Source organism: Heterodontus francisci, chromosome 1 (assembly GCF_036365525.1).
Source record: "Heterodontus francisci isolate sHetFra1 chromosome 1, sHetFra1.hap1, whole genome shotgun sequence".
NCBI classification, from domain to species: Eukaryota; Metazoa; Chordata; class Chondrichthyes; order Heterodontiformes; family Heterodontidae; genus Heterodontus; species Heterodontus francisci.
The window spans coordinates 45,631,243-45,651,945 of record NC_090371.1 but is presented as its reverse complement, the minus strand read 5'-3'; the positions used below and the strand labels follow the sequence as shown (position 1 = coordinate 45,651,945).

Genomic DNA, 20,703 nt, shown 5'->3' with positions numbered 1-20,703 from the left:
TGGACCTCAAACAAACCTAAGGGATTGTTTCTAAAATTACCACAAAAAAAGCTGCAGGATCTTGCAATCAGTGTGATTTTAAAGTTTAAATGTCACTAATGCTAGGACCCCTCCCCTACCCGAAACATATACCCTAAAAGCAGTACCAACCCTTTTTCCCACTAATAATCTCTCCCCGTCCCCACCCACCAGCTGGTCTCCATGAACTGATGTGACAGAGAGAATTTGTAGATCCATCAGACGGTCAGATTGTTCAGATTTCCTGGGAGATTCTTCCAGCTTCTTTCAAAAGAAACTTTTGATCGCGTTTCAGCCAAGAAATAAAGGCCAGTTCGGACTTCTGTCAGCCATGAAAGTTTCAAGCATTAAAAATGGTGTAATAATTAAGAAGATAAAGATGCAAATTTTGAAAATCCGAAACAAAAATAGAAAATGCTTCCATTATCAATTCTAAAGAAAGGTTAGACCAAGACTGTTAACCTGTCTTTTCTCTTTACGGATGCTAACTGATCTGCCGTGTTTTTCCAGCATTTTCTATTCTTGCTTTGGTGTGCTGTATTTGTCTTGAGGTTTCAATGTGACAATCTCTGTATTCACAGCCTTCCACATAGCTGGACCTCACTGTTGCTGCTGTTAATAAATCAAGATGTTTTCATTCCCTGCCTGCTCTCTGAGGCAACAAATGCCCCATTTTAAGGTGCATTTTCAAACATTGTTTTCAAAAAACCTTTGATAAGAAAGCAAGACTGCCTGGAATTGCATCACATGCTATGGATTTATTCTGTTTAGCTGAAAGTTATAAGCCACCCTCACGTGGCATGGCTATGATCACATATTCCTGGTTCATCATGGTTCCTAGTAAGAACAAATTTAAATAATGAACGTTCCCCAACACGTAACACAAACAATGAATCTACATGGGGAGGCGGGGGAGGGAAAGGAACCCAGTTATAAAGATAAGATCAGTTAATTGTGTATGTGTGAAATTCAAAAGTCACTGCAGTGAGAAATACTCTGTGCCACTCTGCCCTTTCTCATTGACTGTTCCTTTTCTCTCTTCATCTCTCTTATTCTTTTGCCTTTTGCTTTCATTTTAGTTCTCACACTCTCACTCTCAGTCTCACACATTCTATGTCCATCATTCTTTCTTTTGCTCCCTTGCTTTCCCTCATTTCCCAGTTTTCCTGAGCTGCATCATGAATAGGTAACTTATCCTGTACAGGACACAAGAGTGCAATTCTGCACAGATATTTCAACATGAAGACCAGCCGCAGCAGTGATGCTAGATCGCAGTAGGCTTCCACATGCTGAATAGCTTTCTTACTTACAAGAGAGCATTTCAACAAATTTTGGTTTGCAAACTAGAATTTCATAGTTCATGACAAAGAAGGATTATTGGAGTTTAGATTGGTTCAATGATAAGATAGCTCAACTGTGCAATGTGGATTGAAGATTCTTTCTTTTTAAACACCCCCTGTTTAGACCCATCATTGCCACAATGCTATCACATCGATTTATGATGGTTGAAGCCAGAGATTCACAGTTTGCACAGAAAACTCTAGAATGCAATTCCCCAAAGCACCAGCAGAAATCCTGAATACGTATTTAATAAAACCATAACTCAATGGCTTTCACTATAAATGGACAGTATGACAGACTCTGCTCTGCTGTTGTGCTTTCAAGCAGAAAATACAAATCTTGACAGCACAAGGATCGGTTCCTATTAATACCTCTGGTTGAAAATAGTAGACTAGCCTGTAAAGATTAAATGAGCAGAGTATTCTACTGAGTTGTGCCAAAGTTGTATCAAAAAGAGATAATAAGACCCACTGAGTTACTTCAGTCATTCACGCTGCCCTGTTTTAGTCATGTAGAACTCCTTCCCCAGCCATGACATCATGAAGTTCCACATCACTAACATCATAAGAAAGTTCTCAACCAGTAACAGCAATTCAACAGCAATGACTTGAATTTAAGTAGCGCCTTTAACATTAATAAAATGTCCAAAGGCACTTCACTGGAGCACAATTAAACAAAACTTGAAACTGTGAATTTAGACTGTGAACTCTGTTCTCCTCACAAACGATATACAATCCACGCTATCGTGGATTCTACACAAACCCATTTAATCTACGGAATAAAGATTCTGCTGAGGTCCTTGCTCCCTCTCCTTCACAAATCCCCAAGGTAAAATATAAAATATCCATTGAAACGTACATCCTACTTTATATATTCCTGTCCAGATGCTGTCCTTGATGCAATATCTGACATCTCCAAGACCCAGCCAGTCCACAGCCACACAGTATACTTACCCATGCCTATGCTTTAATGCACAATTAATTTCCTAACACACTGTTTTTAACAGTGTTAACTGATATAGAATTAACTGCTCTATCTGGGAGACTATTTTACATAATCCACTACACTGAAGGAAAGAGCACTTCTTCCAATATATAAGCTTTTAAAGTTTATGATTTGTGCTCACAATGGCAGTTAAATAACAGTTGATGGCAATCTCTACTTTTGATGTCACTCGGACAGAACATCAAGGTGTCACAGCAAGAGAAGTGAAATTGCTGACCCTATGTTGCCTCTGATAAACAGTTCTAAAACATAAACAACATTGAGAGTTATTGAGGAATTCAATGTAGAATGTATTTGCTCATTAATAATTATAATAAAAGTTCTAATACGAATGATAAAGCCCACTATTGCCTGGAAGAACCAGCTCCCATGATCCAGTGGTCTGTATGGCTATGTCAAACCTGCCCTACTCTAAAGTGACTAAAGCCGTCATTAACACAAGGCCAACACTGCTTGATTCAGGTTATACAGTTTCAAAAATAGATTACTCAAAAGGCAATGCGTGGTTACAAGGCTGAATTCCACCCAGCGTACTGCAGGATAAAGCCATTTTCTGCTCGTGTGGAATTCTGTCGCATTCATTTGCTCAATCAGCTGTCTGGTAACAGCTGTGCTTCAATGTCTACTCGGCAGATTGGACACTTCTTGCTGGTGGCCAGCCATTGGTCTACACAGACTTGGTGAAAAAGGTGCATGCATGGGAGCCGCCTGAACAAAGACACAAAACAAACCATTAGCTGCTTGGCACTGTACCATCTGTAATTTATGACTTACATGCTAAATATTCTTTTTATTGTTTGATTTATGTCCTCCAATTATCTCCATGCAATTTTTCATTTCCTGGCAACTTACTGCTGATGTACTTTGGCCAAGTATCAAATTTTCTTGTCTAAATTTTTTTTTTAGAGATACAGCACTGAAACAGGCTCTTCGGCCCACCGAGTCTGTGCCGACCATCAACCTCCCATTTATACTAATCCTACACTAATTCCATATTCCTACCACATCCCCACCTGTCCCTATATTTCCCTACCACCTACCTATACTAGGGACAATTGCTAATGGCCAATTTACCTATCAACCTGCAAGTCTTCGGCATGTGGGAGGAAACCGGAGCACCCGGAGAAAACCCACGCAAACACAGGGAGAACTTGCAAACTCCACACAGGCAGTACCCAGAATTGAACCCGGCTCGCTGGAGCTGTGAGGCTGCGGTGCTAACCACTGCGCCACTGTGCCGGGAGTAAGAAAAGACCATTTGGTATCTCTTAATGGAGATGTTCAAAATTTGACAGAGAAAACAAGGAGAAACTGTTGCCACTGTAAGCAGGACCGGTAACCAGAGGACACAGATTTAAGGGTAATTGGCAAAAGGACCAGCAGGAAATGAGGAGACATTTTTTTTACACAGCGAGTTATTCTGATCTGGAGTGGGTAGTGGAAGCAGATTCAATAGTAGCTTCCAAAAGGGAATTGGGTACATACTTGATAATGGAAAAACTTGCAGGGCTATGGGGAAAGAGCTGGGATGGGGAGTAGTTGATAGGTCTTTCAAAGAGCCATGAGCATGATGGGCTGAATGGCCTCCACCTGTGTTCTATTCTATCTTACCATCTTTTAAGACCATTTATGCCATTTGCTTATATATTGTTCCATTATTCTATGCAGTTTATGTCAGTTTTGCCTGAACTTCCTTTTCACTCCTCACTTGTCATTTTTGAATTCCGTCACCTAGATTTTGAAATCTTCGTCAGTGGAATTTTTTTTTCTGGATCACATTATCATTCCCCTTCACAATTTATAAACTTCTATTGGGTAATCTCACAAATCTTCTCCTTTCCAACAAGAACAAGTTCCAATTTATCAAACTTTACTCAGTCCCAAATTCAGATTTCAGTTGTTGGCTTTGGGTTCACAGTTGGGTTTGGAGTGCTATTTGTATCACATTGAGACTTAGGTAACAAACACGTTTCAGGTTAGGGTTTGGGTTTGGAGACATGAAATCCAAATATTATGGAATTCGAAAGATACGAAAAGGAAATTTAAAAAAAAACAAGTTCAGATTTGGAGTGTTCAAAGCACCCTAGAATCAAGTCCAAAGATTCAAATAGGATCATAGACTTTTACAGCACAGACAAAGAGCAATCTAATTAGCCCCACTCCCCTGCAAATATTTCTTTTTCAAGTATGTATCCAGTTCCCTTTTGGAAGTTATGATTGAATTTGCTTCCACCACCCTTTCAGGCAGTTCCCGATTATAACAACTCGCTGCATTAAAAAAAAATTCCGAAGAAGGGTCACTGACCCGAAACGTTAACTCTGCTTCTCTTTCCACAGATGCTGCCAGACCTGCTGAGTGGTTCAAGCATTTCTTGTTTTTATTATTTAAAAAAGTTCTCATCTCCCTCCAGGTTCTTTTGCCAAGTATCTTAAGTCACTGTCCTCCAGTTATCAACCCTTCTTCCAGTAGAAACAGTTAGAAATTGATCTTTTATCCATACCAAAACACACATTCTATACCAGTAACAAAACCAACATGAATATTATAATGTTGCAGACTACCACTGATTCCGTGTTTTTCTCCAACAATGGTCCTATGAAATACCAGTATTAGCTCATTACCATATTGCAACTTCCCTCTAACATACCTCACATCTTCTCCCTCCTCCAGCATACATAGACAGATCGTACATTTCTCATCAAAGTCTGTTTCCTCCTCATCCTCTTTTGCCTCTTTGAGGTCCTGTTGCATTCTCTGCAAGAAAATTTAATTAATTAAGTTAGACATTCATTGATGCAACAAAGTAAACTCCTCATTACTTTGAAGTTCCAGACTCAATATTTTATCTGTTTTAAATTCAATTCTACTCCTTGTCTTTTATCTTTGTCTCTTTATGCTGTTAAAATATTCAACTCTGAGATACAGTTATAAAAATAGAATAAGTCCCCACTTTGAGTGTGTACTCTACTTGTTAGGGCTCCTGCTCAGGGATATGAGCTAACAACCCCACTGCCTTGTGGGCATCTTGGGAGAGACTAAGGCTAAGGGAGTAAACCCTTATAGAAAATCCGGAGTGGAGCCCCGAAGGCAGTCATGTGTCACCTTTGGCATGTTTCCGGCAGTTCCTGCAGCCAAACTGGTGCCAAATGTCGTGCTCTACACTCCTTTGGACCCCACTAGGAAGGCCGAGAGGGGGGTTTTGACACTTGGGCAATTCAATTACCATACATTCCACCCAGGCATGCACCATGGACAGGTCACTCCATAGTCGGCTCACAGCGACCAAAACACCATGGAAGGCAACATTTATGGGTTTTAAGTCCAGCTCAGTTGGCGTAGAGATTGGGCGCCACGGGTTGCCTTTGTCAGTGGGAGAGGTCGTCGCATTTCATTGGACAGCTACCGCCCACCTAAAACTGGGCAGCTCCCAGTCAGTAAGATTCTGTCCCGCCACAGTCCACCTGCTTCAATGGGTACTTGGAGCTCAGGGTCATTGCCTGACAAGTGGACTGTAACACCGCACCAAACAGCACAAGAAAAAAAGGAAAGAAGGTACCAGCCCTTCGTTTTGCAAGGTGGAATGTCAGAACTGTGTGTCCTGGCCTGTCAGAAATCTTACACAAATCGATGACTCTCAGAAGACTGCCATCATTAACAACGAGCTCAGTAGACTCAATGCAAGCAGATCTCTAAGAGAGCAAGACTACACCTTCTACTGGCAGGGTAGGGATCCAGAAGAACCAAGACAGCATGGAGTGGTCTTCGCCATCGGAAACTCTTTGCTCAGCATGTAAGAGCCACCTACAAATGGTTTGGAACGCATACTGTCTATCTGAATGCTCACCGCCTCTGGTCCAGTACAGCTACTCTGCATGTATGCTCCAACACTCTGCTCCCCACCTGAAGTTAAAGACCAGTTCTACGAGAAATTCCATAATATCATTAGTAGCATTCCTAATACCAAACATCTGTTCCTGCTGGGGGACTTTAATGCCAGGGTTGGGGCCGACCATGACTCATGGCCCTCCTGCCTTGGGCGCTATGGCATTGGAAGGATGAATGAGAATGGACAGAGACTGCTTGAGTTGTGTACCTATCACAATCTCTACATCACCAACTCATTCTTTCAAACTAAACTCTGTCACCAGGAGACACCCAAGATCACGACGTTGGCACCAGCTGGACCACATCATCACAAGGCGAGCCTCCATAAACAGCGTTCAAATCACACGCAGCTTCCACAGTGCGGACTGCGACACCGACCACTCCCTGGTGTGCAGCAAATTTAGACTCAAACCAAAGAAGTTACATCACTCCAAGCAGAAGGGCCACCCGCGCATCAACACAAGCAGATTTTCTTATCCACAGCTGTTACATAAGTTTCTAAATTCACTTGAAAAACCCCTTCAAAACACTCCTACAGGGGATGCAGAGACCAAGTGGGCCCACATCAGAGACGCCATCTATGACTCAGCAATGACCACGTGTGGCAAACGTGAGAAGCAGAATGCAGATTGGTTTCAATCTCACTATGAAGAGCTGGAACCAGTCATAGCCACCAAGCGCACTGCACTGTTGAACTACAAGAAAGCCCCCAGCGAGTTAACATCCTTAGCACTTGAAGCCGCCAGAAGCGCCGCGCAAAGAACAGCCAGGCGCTGTGCAAACGACTACTGGCAACACCTATGCAGTCGTATTCAGTTAGCCTCTGACACCGGAAACATCAGAGGAATGTATGATGGCATTAAGAGAGCTTTTGGGCCAACCATCAAGAGGATCGCCCCCCCATCAAGTCTAAATCAGGGGTAACGATCACTGACCCAAGCAAACAAATGGACCGCTGGGTGCAGCACTACCTAGAACTGTACTCCAGGGAAAATGATGTCACTGATACCGCCCTCAATGCAGCCCAGTCTCTGCCAGTCATGGACAAGCTGGACGAACAGCCAACAAAATCGGAGCTCAGTAACGCCATCGATTCTCTAGCCAGCGGAAAAGCCCCTGGAAAGGACAGTATTACCCCTGAAATAATCAAGTGTGCCAAGCCTGCTATACTCTTAGCAGTCCATGAACTGCTTTGCCCATGCTGGGATGAGGGAGCAGTACCACAGGACATGCACGATGACAATATCATCACCCTCTATAAGAACAAGGGTGACCGTGGTGACTGCAACAACTACCTTGGAATCTCCCTGCTCAGCATAGTGGGGAAAGCCTACGCTCGAGTCATTTTAAACAGACTGCAGAAGCTGGCTGAGCTTGTCTACCCTGAGGCACAGTGTGGCTTTCGAGCAGAGAGATCCACCATTGACATGCTGTTCTCCCTTCGCCAGCTACAGGAGAAATGCTGGAAACAATGGATGCCCCTCTACGTTGCCTTCATAGATCTCACCAAAGCCTTTGACCTCATCAGCAGACATGGTGTCTTCAGACTACTAGCAAAGATCAGATGTCCACCAAAGCTACTAAGCATCATCACCTCGTTCAATGACAATATGAAAGGCACAATCCAGCACAATGGTGACTCATCAGACTCCTTTCCCATCCTGAGTGGTGTGAAACAGGGTTGTGTTCTCGCATCCACACTAGTTTTAGAGATACAGCACTGAAACAGGCCCTTCGGCCCACCGAGTCTGTGCCGACCATCAACCACCCACTTATACTAATCCTACACTAATTCCATATCCCTACCACATTCCCACCTGTCCCTCCCATCTACCTATACTAGGGGCAATTTATATTGGCCAATTAACCTATCAACCTGCAAGTCTTTGGCATGTGGGAGGAAACCGGAGCACCCGGAGGAAACCCACGCAGACACAGGGAGAACTTGCAAACTCCACACAGGCAGTACCCAGAATTGAACCCGGGTCGCTGGAGCTGTGAGGCTGCGGTGCTAACCACTGCGCCACTGTGCCGCCCCTACTACTTCGGATCTTCTTCTCACTGCTGCTCTCTCATGCGTTTAAGTCTTCAGAAGAATAAATTTTCCTCCACACGAGTGCTGTTAGGAAGGATTTTGACCCAGCGACAGTGAAGGATGGCGATATAGTTCCAAGTCAGGATGGTGGGTGACTTGGAGGGGAACTTGCAGATGGTGGCATTCCCATGCATTTGATACCCTGTCCTTCTAGCTGGTAGAGGGCGCGGGTTTGGAAGGTGCTGTGGAAGGAGCCTTGGTGCATTGCTGCAGTGCATCTTGTAGATGGTTCACACTGCTGCCACAGTGCTTCAGTGGTGGAGGGAGTGAATATTGAAGGTTGTGGATGGGGTGCCAATCAATCGGGCTGCTTTATCCTGGATGGTGTTAAGCTTCTTGAGTGTTGTTGGAGCTGCACTCATCCAGGCAGGTATTCCATCATACTCCTGACTTGAGCTTTGTAGATTGTGGACAGGCTTTGGAGAGTCAGGAGGTGAGTAACTCGCTGCAGAATTCCCAGCCTCTGACCTGCTCTTGTAGCCACAGATAATGGCTGGTCCAGTTCAGTTTCTGGTCAATGGTAACCCCCAGGATGTTGATAGTGGGGAAATTCAGTGATTGTAATGCCATCCAATGTCAAGGGAAGATGGTTGGATTCTCTCTTGTTGGAGATGGTCATTGCCTGTCACTTGTGTGGCACAAGTGTAACTTGCCACTGATCAGCCCAACCTGACTGTTGTTCAGGTCTTGCCACATATGGACTAAGACTACTTTAGTATCTGAGGAGTTGTGAATGATGCTGAACATTGTGTAATCATCAGCGAACATACCCACTTCAGACCTTATGAAGAATGGAAGGTCATTGATGAAGCAGCTGAAGATGGTTGGGCCTAGGACACTACCCTGAGGAACTCTTGCAGCAATGTCCTGGGACTGAGATGATTGACCTCCAACAGCCACAACCATCTTCCTTTGCGCTAGGGATGACTCCAGCCAGTGGAGAGTTCTCCCCTTGAATCCCATTGACTGCAGTTTGGCTAGGGCTCCTTGATGCCACACTTGGTCAAATGCTGCCTTGAAGTCAAGGGCTCTCACTCTCACCTCACCTCTTGAGCTTAGCTCTTTTATCCATGTTTGGACCAAGTCTGTAATGAGGTCAGGAGTTGAGTGGCCCTGGCGGAACCCAAACTGAACTTCAGTGAGCAGGTTATTGTTGACTAATTGCACTTGATAGCACTGTTGACGACACCTTCCATCACTTTCCTGATGATTGAGAATAGATGGATGAGCCGGTAATTGGCCAGGTTGGATTTGATGGTAGTTTCATGGTCAACATTGCTTTTTATCAATTTGCTGGTGATACAAAACTTGGAGGAAAGGAGTATTTTCTGCGCTGCCTGAATAATGTATAACTCACTGAAAATTAAAGTGATAACTTGCTTCATTTATTCTGTCATTGTTATTTTAAGCAAGGCTTATCCTTTACAACCTCTGATATTCATTTCTCAAAGGACTTTCTCTTGACTGCCTTCAATAATTGGATTCTATCAAGCATTACATAATCCTAGATTGGGCTACAAGTACCCGTTGTAAATTATCGCACATCTGGAACATCTTCAATCTTCCCCTCAATACAGCATGCAAACCAATTTTTTTCACTATATTTCTCATAAATGAACACTAAGAGTCAGAAGTTTTGACACTACATTTCCATTTTTAGAACATGCTAGTAATGTACCTAAATCCTTCAAATCCACAATGCAGCAATCACATAAGGAATAGCTAATGGTGAATTCTTAATGACTATCCTTTACAACATTCATCAGTCCTTAAGGCATGCTAGTGTGAAATGTGCTAGCATCATGCATTAATTTAAACATGATACAAATTTACATCACAATCATGGCCCAAATAACAGTTACCAACCCCAGACTTAGGCTGCCAATTGGTTTTCATCAACAATCAGCTTTACTAAGCCTGTGGTTCTCTAATTTGTGCCCCAGACGTGAGATGTGGAGATTTATAGATCTTAGAGAAAAGTAAAAAGTCTCACCCTTCTCCCAAAGAGAAAGATTTAAAAATAACTATCTTGAGGAAGAAATAAGTTTGAATATAAGTAGAAAATGCATTAATAATAATCTCAGACAGACACAAGAAAACAAAAATATACTTTTCTTGGCATGACAGCTATGGAATGAGTTTAGAAATATTTTGATCCCTGCAGATATATGTAAATGCAGCACAGCAGCAACAGAAGTATGATACATCCAAAAATGTACATGCAGGAAAGGGTGGCAACTTAAGGGACTCTGCAAACGAATGATACGACTCTTTTAGGGCTGAAGATAATTGAGTGTGACGAAGACAATCCTTGCATTTGAAATCTGTTAAATAAAATGTAGTATGAAAAGGGACTTTCATTGACCACTAAAACCACTGCTCCCCAACGGTCAGTGCTGGGACCACTGCTTTTATTGCTATACTTAAATGACTTGGATCTTGGAATACAGAATAGAATTTCAAAATTTGCTGGTGATACCAAACTTGGAGAAGTGACAGAGAGGATGATACAAACCACCTGCAACAGGACATAGATAGGCTAACAGAATGGGAAGACAAGTGGCAGATGGAATTTAATACAAACTGTGAGGTGATGTATTTTGGCAGAAGGGATAGGGTGAGACAATATAGAGTTAATGGCACAGTTCTAAAGAGTGTGCAGGAACGGAGGGACCAGGGAGTGCATGTGCAACAATCTTTGAAGGTGGCAGGACATATTGAGAGAGTGGTTAGCAAAGCATATGGGATCTTGGGCCTCATAAATAGAGACATAGAATACAAAAGCAGGGAAGTTATGCTGAACCTTAATAAAGCTTTGGTTAGGCCACAACTGGAGTATTGTGTCCAGTTCTGCTCACCACACTTTAGGAAGGACATGAGGGTCCTTGAGAGGGTGCAGAGGAGATTTACCAGAATGGTTCCTGGGATGGAGGATTTTAGTTACAAGGTTAGGTTGGAAAAGCTGGAGTTGTTCTCCCTGGAGCAAAGGAGATTGGGGGGAGATTTGATGGAAGTGTACAAAATTATGACAGGCTTCAATAAGTTAGATAAGGAAAAACTGTTCCCGTTAACTAATGGTACACGAACTAGGGGACACAGATTGAAAGTTTTGGGCAAGAGATGCAGCGGGAATGTGAAGAAGAACTTTTTTTACACAGCAAATGGTAATGACCTGGAACTCACTGTCCACAAGGGTGGTGGAAGCGGAGACAATCAATGATTTCAAAAGGAAATTTAATGGGCACTTAAAGGAAATAAACTTGCAGGGCTACGGGGATTGAGCAGGGTGTGGGACTGCCTGGATTATTCCGTGGAGAGCTAGCATGAACCCGATGGGCTGAATCATCTCCTTCTATGCAGTAAATGACTCTCTGACTCTCTGACTCTATATCCATCTACCAAACATTCTCCTCAATTCTTCATCCCCTAGAAAGCCCTCAGACCTCCCCATTTCTCGTCCAATCCTCAAGCCACCTCATACCTTTACCCTGTCCTCTTCCTTCATCCCCCTCTAAGATGTACACACCTCTCCTGTCCATTCCTCATCCATACTTCATCATTCTCTTTCAATCTCACATACCTCTATCCCATCCACATTAACTCCTTCTCTTTCAATCTCACATACCTCTATCCCATCCACATTAATTCCTTCTCTTTTCCTGCCCCATCCCGCTCTCCTTCTACTCAATTCCTCATTCCACCAATTACCACATTCCTAAACCCAATCCAATCCAGTCCAACAATTTGCCTACTGCTTGTGTCCCATCCTTCTGCAACTATTTCCTGTGATTGTAAATGAGGATAGTACAATAAAAGCATTGAATAACACAAGTAGCCATTATTGGCATCCATTCTTACCTTTCTGTACTTGTGCAGGAAGGTGCACCTCTCGATCATATTCTGCATGGCCCCACGGTTCACAGTCCCTAGTCTGTCCTCTAGTTGTAACAGTTCCTGAAACCAGCAAGGAATAATGTATTATTATCTTAAAATATACACAAGGATTTGAGCATGCCATTAAATGAAGGGTTTGCAAAACGTCAGCTTTCACCTTGGCTTCCACACCAGGCCAGTCTGCCATCAAGTGGATCCTGGGCCAGAAGAGGCCCAGGATAGCAAGTCATTTTTTTTTCGTTCTATGAGTTAAAATATAGCCTATAAGTTCCAGGGCTGTCAGTGACTCAAATTAACCTCTCCCATCGTTGGGAGCATGCTTCACCCCTCTCAGCCAGTACAGTATCACATTTATTTAATTTTTTATAATGGAAATTTCTTTATTTTTTTTCCCATAACCCTGGAAGGTAGTTGAGGCAGTCTCCACAATGTCTCACTACACCTCACATCCCGGCCAGCTGCTTTCTGAAGATGACAGCTGCATTATCTGGCACATATGGCACGTCTTCCAGATCCCCACATGTCCCACTATAGGAATTTTACGTGCTATCCTTAATAGTTCCTGGCGATACTTGGACAATACCACTATCTGGTGAGAAACCATCCATTCTTCGTCGACAGATCTGTGAGGAGATCTCCACTTCCTCATCAGAATCCCATTTTTAATATAACAGCCTTCTAGAAATCCCTCTGCCTCAGCTTCAGTTAGAGCTGATTGTGCCACTTTATTTAACTCTGGATCGGCTTGCTGAGCCTTGATCAGAGAAGACTTATTAAACATTTCCTTCGGATTATCCAAATCCCCAAAGAAAGTTTCAAATATTCATCTGTCTGTGGTGCCAATTGCTCGGGTCACTACACATGAAGGAAAAATTCCTGGAAACTTTTCCTGCAACTGTTCTGTCCCTTTGACTTTACTTGGTCTTTCCGTGATTACTGGAGAAACTACTACCTTCGCTCCGGCTAAATCATTTCCCAGGAGTAGGTCAACTCTGTCTACCGGCAAACTATGGACAACTCCTACAGTTACCATTCCAAACGTTAGGTCACACTCCAGGTGCACCCAATACAAAGGTACGGGTATATACTCCCCACCAATACCATTTACTAAGACCTTGGCATTCAGTGCATTCTCTGGTGGAAATGTTATGCCTTTCCCCAGCAAAAGAGTTTGGGTGACTCCAATATCCCTAAGTATAACTATAGGTTTACCTGCCTCACTTGAGGGATAAGGAATTACTTTTCCTTTTGACAAGAATCCCCTATAACTCTCAGGCATCTTATTCACGACCCCTGCACCTTTTGTATTTGGCCTTACAGCTGCAGTCAGAGCTACAGACAGGGCCCGTTTCTCTGCAGTGGCTTTGTGTACCCCAATAAGTCCCATAGATTTATCCCACAACTTCCAGCATTCTCCACGAAGGTGTCCCACGTTGTGACAATGGTAACACTTGTGGACCTCACTTCCACCATCAGCTTCTTCCTTTCTGGCCTGAGGAGGAGATCCCGGGGCTTTCCCTGTTGTCCCTTCGTGTCCTCAGCTACTTGCCATCCTTTCACCCTCCCACCTTCTATCCTCGTTTCACAAATATGTGTAGGTGGCTGTCACTGGGATCTTCCTCGAACAGTTCTTTTCAGGGGTCATTGAAGATCAGTTTGGGCAGGCTTTCCAGGAGAAATACAGCAACAGGGTTGCCCAGCAGGCCTTGCAGGAGAAATGCAGCATCAATGTCTCTATTTCTTACACTTGCTTCTATGAGCTTCTCAAAGAGAGAAAAGAAAACTGGCAGACTTTTCAAAGAGCTGGAAAAGGCTGTGTTGGGGTTTGTCTTTGGCAGGTTGATTCTTTAACTCCTTTACAAAACACCGTCCATACCCCAACTGCCTGTCCAAAGTGAATCCAAAAACATTTCAGGGATCAAGCCTCCTGACCCCGATAAATCTTGACCTGTCACCTCTCTGTAAACATCTTCCCCAAGTCAAAAAAGCCCCCTGCTGGGTATTTATCTGAAAATAGGTGACTTCCAGTAGCTGTTGTTTACAAACCAAGTCCAAAAAACCTTACGATGACCTCTTAAAAAAAACAAAGTCTGCCATCTATGGAATCCTTTTTTCAGTTTTATAACCCAAGTCCTCAAAATTTAACAAAAAAAGGAAGTACTCATAACAATGTTACTGCTTACTAAGGTGTTATAAAGAGATTGCAGTGAACTCACAGTCTGCTGGAAACTGGATTTGAACATAATGTTTTTTGGGGGGTGCATTTTGGTTGAACTAATCTAGGTGAGGAATGTCTGTGCTGGAAAATGAAACACATTTCCATTTTCAGTAGTCAGTTTCAGAAATGAGCCCTCTGAGGTGTAGCAGAGGTTAGATGGAGTAAAGCTCCCTTTATTCATTCAACAGTGGTTCAATTTCAGAAGTGTACACCCTGACATCTCAATTTTCCACACTGTTCATCTGTACACTCCTTCTGCATAAGGAAGAGACAACAAATGCCTTGTTAAAACGTGCCAAATTATGGGTAGATTTGCTTAGTGATGCTATAACACGTCAAGCTGATTTTATGATGGACCCCAAGGAGGGGAGATCTAGTGCGATCCTAAGTTAATCATATATGTTGCTTAATGTCAAATACTACAGATAAGCAGCTGTCTAAATTCTGCCAGCATCTATGACAGCAAGTGACGCACCTCATAACTTTCCCTGACAACAGGACTCTGCCGACCCCCATTTAATCCTTGGAGTGCCAGCAGGTGAAGATGTGGATAAGGATAATTCCTCATGTCGGGAATAATCTGGAAAACACAGATTTTTTTTATTGTTAAGGATGAACAAATAACCATTTAGTGTGGTAACTAAGCCATACAGAGCAGAAAGGACCCACATTTAATACTTGATTTGCACTGAATTAGTTGTTCTCAGCAGTGGTTAGAGAACTTTTTCTTATTTGCCAAATCTCAGCTCTCCTGAATGCGGTAACTGCTTGCAGGATGTATGGTTCTACAGGTTGGCACTCTTTAGCTGTGAGTCCAAACACCATGTATAATGTAGGCTTTCAACCAGGGGAAGGGGGTAGGTGGGTATCGCAACTGAGCTCAATTCTGTCCTCAAACACACACACACACACACATACGGAAACCTGACTACTATTTAATCCCTCTTTGAGGGTTTCGAAGGCCAAAGGTAGCATCCTACTGCCACCATACCTGAAGTTATCTAAATCACCCTAGACTGGAAACTAAACCTGTGGGTCTATATTCCTGTGACAAACTGCCTTTACCAACTGAGGCACCAGGGGAGCTGCAAGAGAGAATCGAAAGGGCACTGTCTCAATGTAAATCCGTATTTAATATTTGTTTATAGATACATGATGCAACAGCATAAACCATGTAGAATTAGCTCACCACATTATTCAATTATGCTGCAATGATGAAAAGGACATGCAGCTCCTCTGACTTTTCTGCTCAACAAACAATAACAATAAGAGCAACAATGAAAGAATAGACAACATTGAGCACAAAACCAAAATAGACCAACAAATATACTCACCAATGACGCTGAAGACATACTTCTGGAGAAATGATGTATTCTGGGAGTTGCAAGATAATGGTGTAAACGATGCATTGGGAGGGCCTGGTACTGAGTATGGGACAAGCCAGCCTCTACACTTATATCCCTTCCAAAATAACAAATAGGAAACAAGAGAAAATGAGTAATTGCATCTCTGTGACTATTGTGTTTTTCTCAAAACTTTCCAACTCTGAAACTAACTCTTGCCATGTTACGTATGAGGACATTTACTTCACATCATAAATTCACCATTTATTGCACACCGAATAGAGGATACAGAATGGTTGTTCGAATGATGGTATGATCACATCAACCCAGAATAATAAGGCACTAATAGGTCAAAATATTCTTGGGTGAACTGAAAGCAAACCTAGTCAACTTCACCACTTTAAAGTATTGAGAAAACTATCAGTAGCTGAAGCATCAGAGCTAATTTTTCAACATCTTCTTCGTCTCACTAACCTCTGGAACACAAAGACAAGCCTATCTCCTTTGAGTATCTCTCCTTTAGCACGGATTTTGCCAGCTCTGTGCCAAAATGGAGGACATGCCTCTCACAAAAGAAACCTCCATACAAATATAAGGAATCCTACCCAGACATGGCAATCAGATATCTGGGCACACCAGTAGCCCCTACCCCAGGGGTCTGCAACCTGTGGCTCTTTAACATCTCATTTGCGGCTCTTAACCTTTTCCGGTTAGATGTCATTAACATGAAAAAAGCCTAAAAAAATTAAATCAAGAAAAGTAAGAGCCATGCTTTCATTGTGGAGATAAAATGCTAATCATTCTGCTGCACTTTATGATTTCAAATGATTATTTTAACAAGAAACTTCATTGTGCTCTGAATAAACCTGTTCAAGTGGTATAGCTACATCATGGTTATAGATAAGGCATTTGATTCAAGGAACAGTTTTTTTGGTTGTGACCAGTATTGTTTTTAATATAGCTGAGACGATAAATTATTCTGAATGTGCTATTAGAAGCTGATTTTCATCACGAGAATCAATAGCCGATAAAATTGTATGAATTCTACGCATCTTCAGTTATAGTTCCTTAGCTACCTACTCCATCCCTCTCCCTGGCAACAGGCTGAGATTAAGCCAGTCTGTTCGCAACCTTGGTGTCACATTTGACCCCGAGATGAGCTTCAAACCTTATATTCGTGCCAGGACTTAGACCGCTTATTTCCACCTCCGTAACACCGTAGCTTCTCCCCTGTCTCAGCTCATCTGCTTCTGAAACCCTCATTCATGCCTTCATTACCTCTAGACTTGACTATTCCAATGCACACCTGGCTGGTCTCCCACATTCTACTCTCCATAAACATGAGGTCATTCAAAACTCTTCTGCCCGTGTCTTAACTCACACCAAGTCCCGTTCCCCTATTTCCCTGTACTCACTGACCGACATTGGCTCCCGGTCAAACAATGTCTTGATTCAAAAGATTTTTTTTTAATTCTTTCATGGGATGTGGGCGTCGCTGGCTAGGCCAGCATTTATTGCCAATCCCTAATTGCCCTTGAGAAGGTGGTGGTGAGCTGCCTTCTTGAACCGCTGCAGTCCATGTGGGGTAGGTACACCAACAGTGCTGTTAGGGAGTTCCAGGATTTTGACCCAGCGACAGTGAAGGAACGTCGATCAACAGGGCTGGGTTTGCCGTTGTCGTTTCCGGTGTCTAGGTCAATGCCGGGTGGTCCGTCCGGTTTCATTCCTTTTTATTGACTTTGTAGCAGTTAGATACAACTGAGTGGCTTGCTAGGCCATTTCAGAGGGCATGTAAGAGTCAAACACATTGCTGTGGGTCTGGAGTCACATGTAGGCCAGACCAGGTAAGGACAGCAGATTTCCTTCCCTAAAGGACATTAGTGAACCAGATGGGTTTTAACAACAATTGACAATGGTTTCATGGCCACCATTAGACTATCTTTTTAATTCCAGATTTATTAATTGAATTCAAATTCCACCTTCCGCTGTGGTGGGATTTGAACCCATGTCCCCAGAGCAATACCCTGGGTCTCTGAGTTACTAGTCCAGTGACAATACCACTACGCCACCGCCTCCCCCATCTTTATTTTCAAATCCCTCCATGGCCTCACCCCTTCCTATCTCTGTAATTTCCTCCAGCCCCACAATCCAGCAAGATATCTACACTCCTCTAATTCTGGCCTCTTGTGTATCCCTGATTTTAATGGCCCCACCATTGGTGGCCACGCCGTCAGTTGCCTAGGCCCTAAGCTTTGGAATACCCTCCCTTCATCTCTCTACCTCATTTTCTTCCTTTAAGTCACTCCTTAAAACCTACCTCTTTGACCACGCTTTTGGTCATCTGACCTAATAACTTGTTTTGTGGTTCGGTGTCATATTTTGTTTTATATGCTCCTGTGAAACATCTTGGGATGTTTTATTATGTTAAAGGCGCTTTATAAACATAAGTTTTTTTTAAAATATGACTTTACTGACAAAATTCTCGTAAAAAGAGTCAAAAATACGATAATTCAGTTAGGTCTATTTTAATTTTTTTGTACTGATACATAAATTCAATATATGTATTTTATTTATGATACATGCAAATTATTGCATTCTACTAGAGACACTTGGCAATTTGCTATGTATTTGGTTTAGAAATGCCAAAACTTCATGTTGCGGCTCCCAATACTTTTTATTTTCGCCAAATTTCTTTCAAAAAGGCTCTTCAGGCAAAAAAGGTTGCTGACCCCTGCCCCACCCTTAAAAAAAACTACTCTTCATTTATGGTAAGCATATCCACCAATCTAGAAAAATGAGCAACCAGCTCACATCACTCCGGGACAAGCAAGCACAATAAAGGTGAAGACACTGCCTTGATTCTACTTTAAGTCATACTTGCATTCGTTATGCAATTCACTCTGTAATTTCTGAACTGTCTATTATGATTCCTCTGCCCTTTCATCTGCAAATCCCTTCCATTGGCACTTTGCATTGAGTTTTTAAATTCATCATTTATTTATTTTTTTAATTTGTTCTCGAGGTGTCAGGAACATCTTCTTCTTTGGCCTCCTTGTCTCGAGAGACAATGGGTAAGCGCCTGGAGGTGGTCAGTAGTTTGTGAAGCAGCGCCTGGAGTGGCTATAAAGGCCAATTCTAGAGTGACAGACTCTTCCACAGCTGCTGCAGAAAAAATTGGTTGTCGGGGCTGTTACACAGTTGGCTCTCCCCTTGCACTTCTGTCTTTTTTCCTGCCAACTGCTAAGTCTCTTCGACTCGCCACACTTTAGCCCCGCCTTTATGGTTGCCCGCCAGCTCTGGCGATCACTGGCAACTGACTCCCACGACTTGTGATCAATGTCACAGGACTTCATGTCGCGTTTGCAGACGTCTTTAAAGCGGAGACATGGACGGCCGGTGGGTCTGATACCAATGGCGAACTCGCTGTACAATGTATCCTTGGGGATCCTGCCATCTTCCATGTGGCTCACATGGCCAAGCCATCTCAAGCACCGCTGACTCAGTAGTGTGTACAAGCTGGGGATGTTGGCCGCCTCGAGGACTTCTGTGTTGGAGATGTGGTCCTGCCACCTGATGCCAAGGATTCTCCGGAGGCAGCGAAGATGGAATGAATTGAGACGTCGCTCTTGGCTGACATATGTTGTCCAGGCCTCGCTGCTGTAGAGCAAGGTACTGAGGACAAAGGCTTGATACACTCGGACTTTTGTGTTCCGTGTCAGTGCGCCATTTTTCCACACTCTCTTGGCCAGTCTGGACATAGCAGTGGAAGCCTTTCCCATGCGCTTGTTGATTTCTGCATCGAGAGACAGGTTACTGGTGATAGTTGAGCCTAGGTAGGTGAACTCTTGAACCACTTCCAGAGCGTGGTTGCCAATATTGATGGATGGAGCATTTCTGATGTCCTGTCCCATGATGTTTGTTTTCTTGAGGCTGATGGTTCGGCCAAATTCGTTGCAGGCAGCCGCAAACCTGTTGATGAGATTCTGCAGACACTCTTCAGTGTGAGATATTAATGCAGCATCGTCAGCAAAGAGGAGTTCCCTGATGAGGACCTTCCATACTTTGGTCTTCGCTCTGAGATGGGCAAGGTTGAACAACCTGCCACCTGATTTTGTGTGGAGGAAAATTCCTTCTTCTGAAGACTTGAACGCATGTGAGAGCAGCAGGGAGAAGCAAGACTACACCTTCTTCAGGCAGGGTAGGGATCCTGAAGAACCAAGATAGCATGGAGTGGGCTTTGCCATCAGAAACTCTTTGCTCAGCATGGTAGAGCCACCTTCAAATGGCTCAGAACGCATACTGTCCATCCGACTGCTCACCGCCTCTGGTCCACTACACCTATTCAGCATCTATGCTCCAACACTCTGCTCCCCACCTGAAGATAAAGACCAGTTCTACAAGGAACTCCATTTTTTTTTAATTCATTCATGGGATGTGGGCGTCACTGGCAATGCCAGCATTTATTGCCCATCCCTAATTGCCCTTGAGAAGGTGGTAGTGAGCTGCCTTCTTGAACCGCTGCAGTCCATTTGGGTAGGTCGACCCACAGTGCTGTGAGGAAGGGAGTTTCAGGATTTTGACCCAGCGACAGTGAAGAAACGGCGATATAGTTCCAAGTCAGGATGGTGTGTGACTTGGAGGGGAACCTGCAGGTGGTGGTGTTCCCATGTATTTGCTGCCCTTGTCCTTCTAGTTGGTAGAGGTCGCGGGTTTGGAAGGTGCTGTCGAAGGAGCCTTGGTGTATGCTGCAGTGCATCTTGTAGCTGGTACACACTGCTGCTACTGTGCGTCGATGGTGGAGGGAGTGAATGTTTGTAGATGGGGTGCCAATCAAGCGGGCTGCTTTGTCCTGGATGGTGTCGAGCTTCTTGAGTGTTGTTGGATCTGCACCCATCCAGGCAAG

General features: G+C 43.4%; 1 protein-coding gene across 2 annotated transcripts in view; it reads right to left on the bottom strand.

Annotated features, from left to right (window-relative positions):
- Positions 1–2,486: 2,486 nt before the first annotated feature.
- The window catches only part of ark2ca (arkadia (RNF111) C-terminal like ring finger ubiquitin ligase 2Ca), a 58,353-nt gene continuing 40,136 nt past the window's right edge, over positions 2,487–20,703 (bottom strand). For both annotated transcript variants that reach the window (XM_068045853.1, XM_068045925.1), the window contains 5 exons: positions 15,792–15,918; positions 14,933–15,037; positions 12,204–12,299; positions 5,013–5,119; positions 2,487–3,072 (listed from right to left, as the gene is read on the bottom strand). In XM_068045853.1, the coding sequence (XP_067901954.1) occupies positions 2,955–3,072; positions 5,013–5,119; positions 12,204–12,299; positions 14,933–15,037; positions 15,792–15,918 (553 nt within the window). In that variant the 3' untranslated portion in view covers positions 2,487–2,954. The remainder of the gene's footprint in view (positions 3,073–5,012; positions 5,120–12,203; positions 12,300–14,932; positions 15,038–15,791; positions 15,919–20,703) is intronic.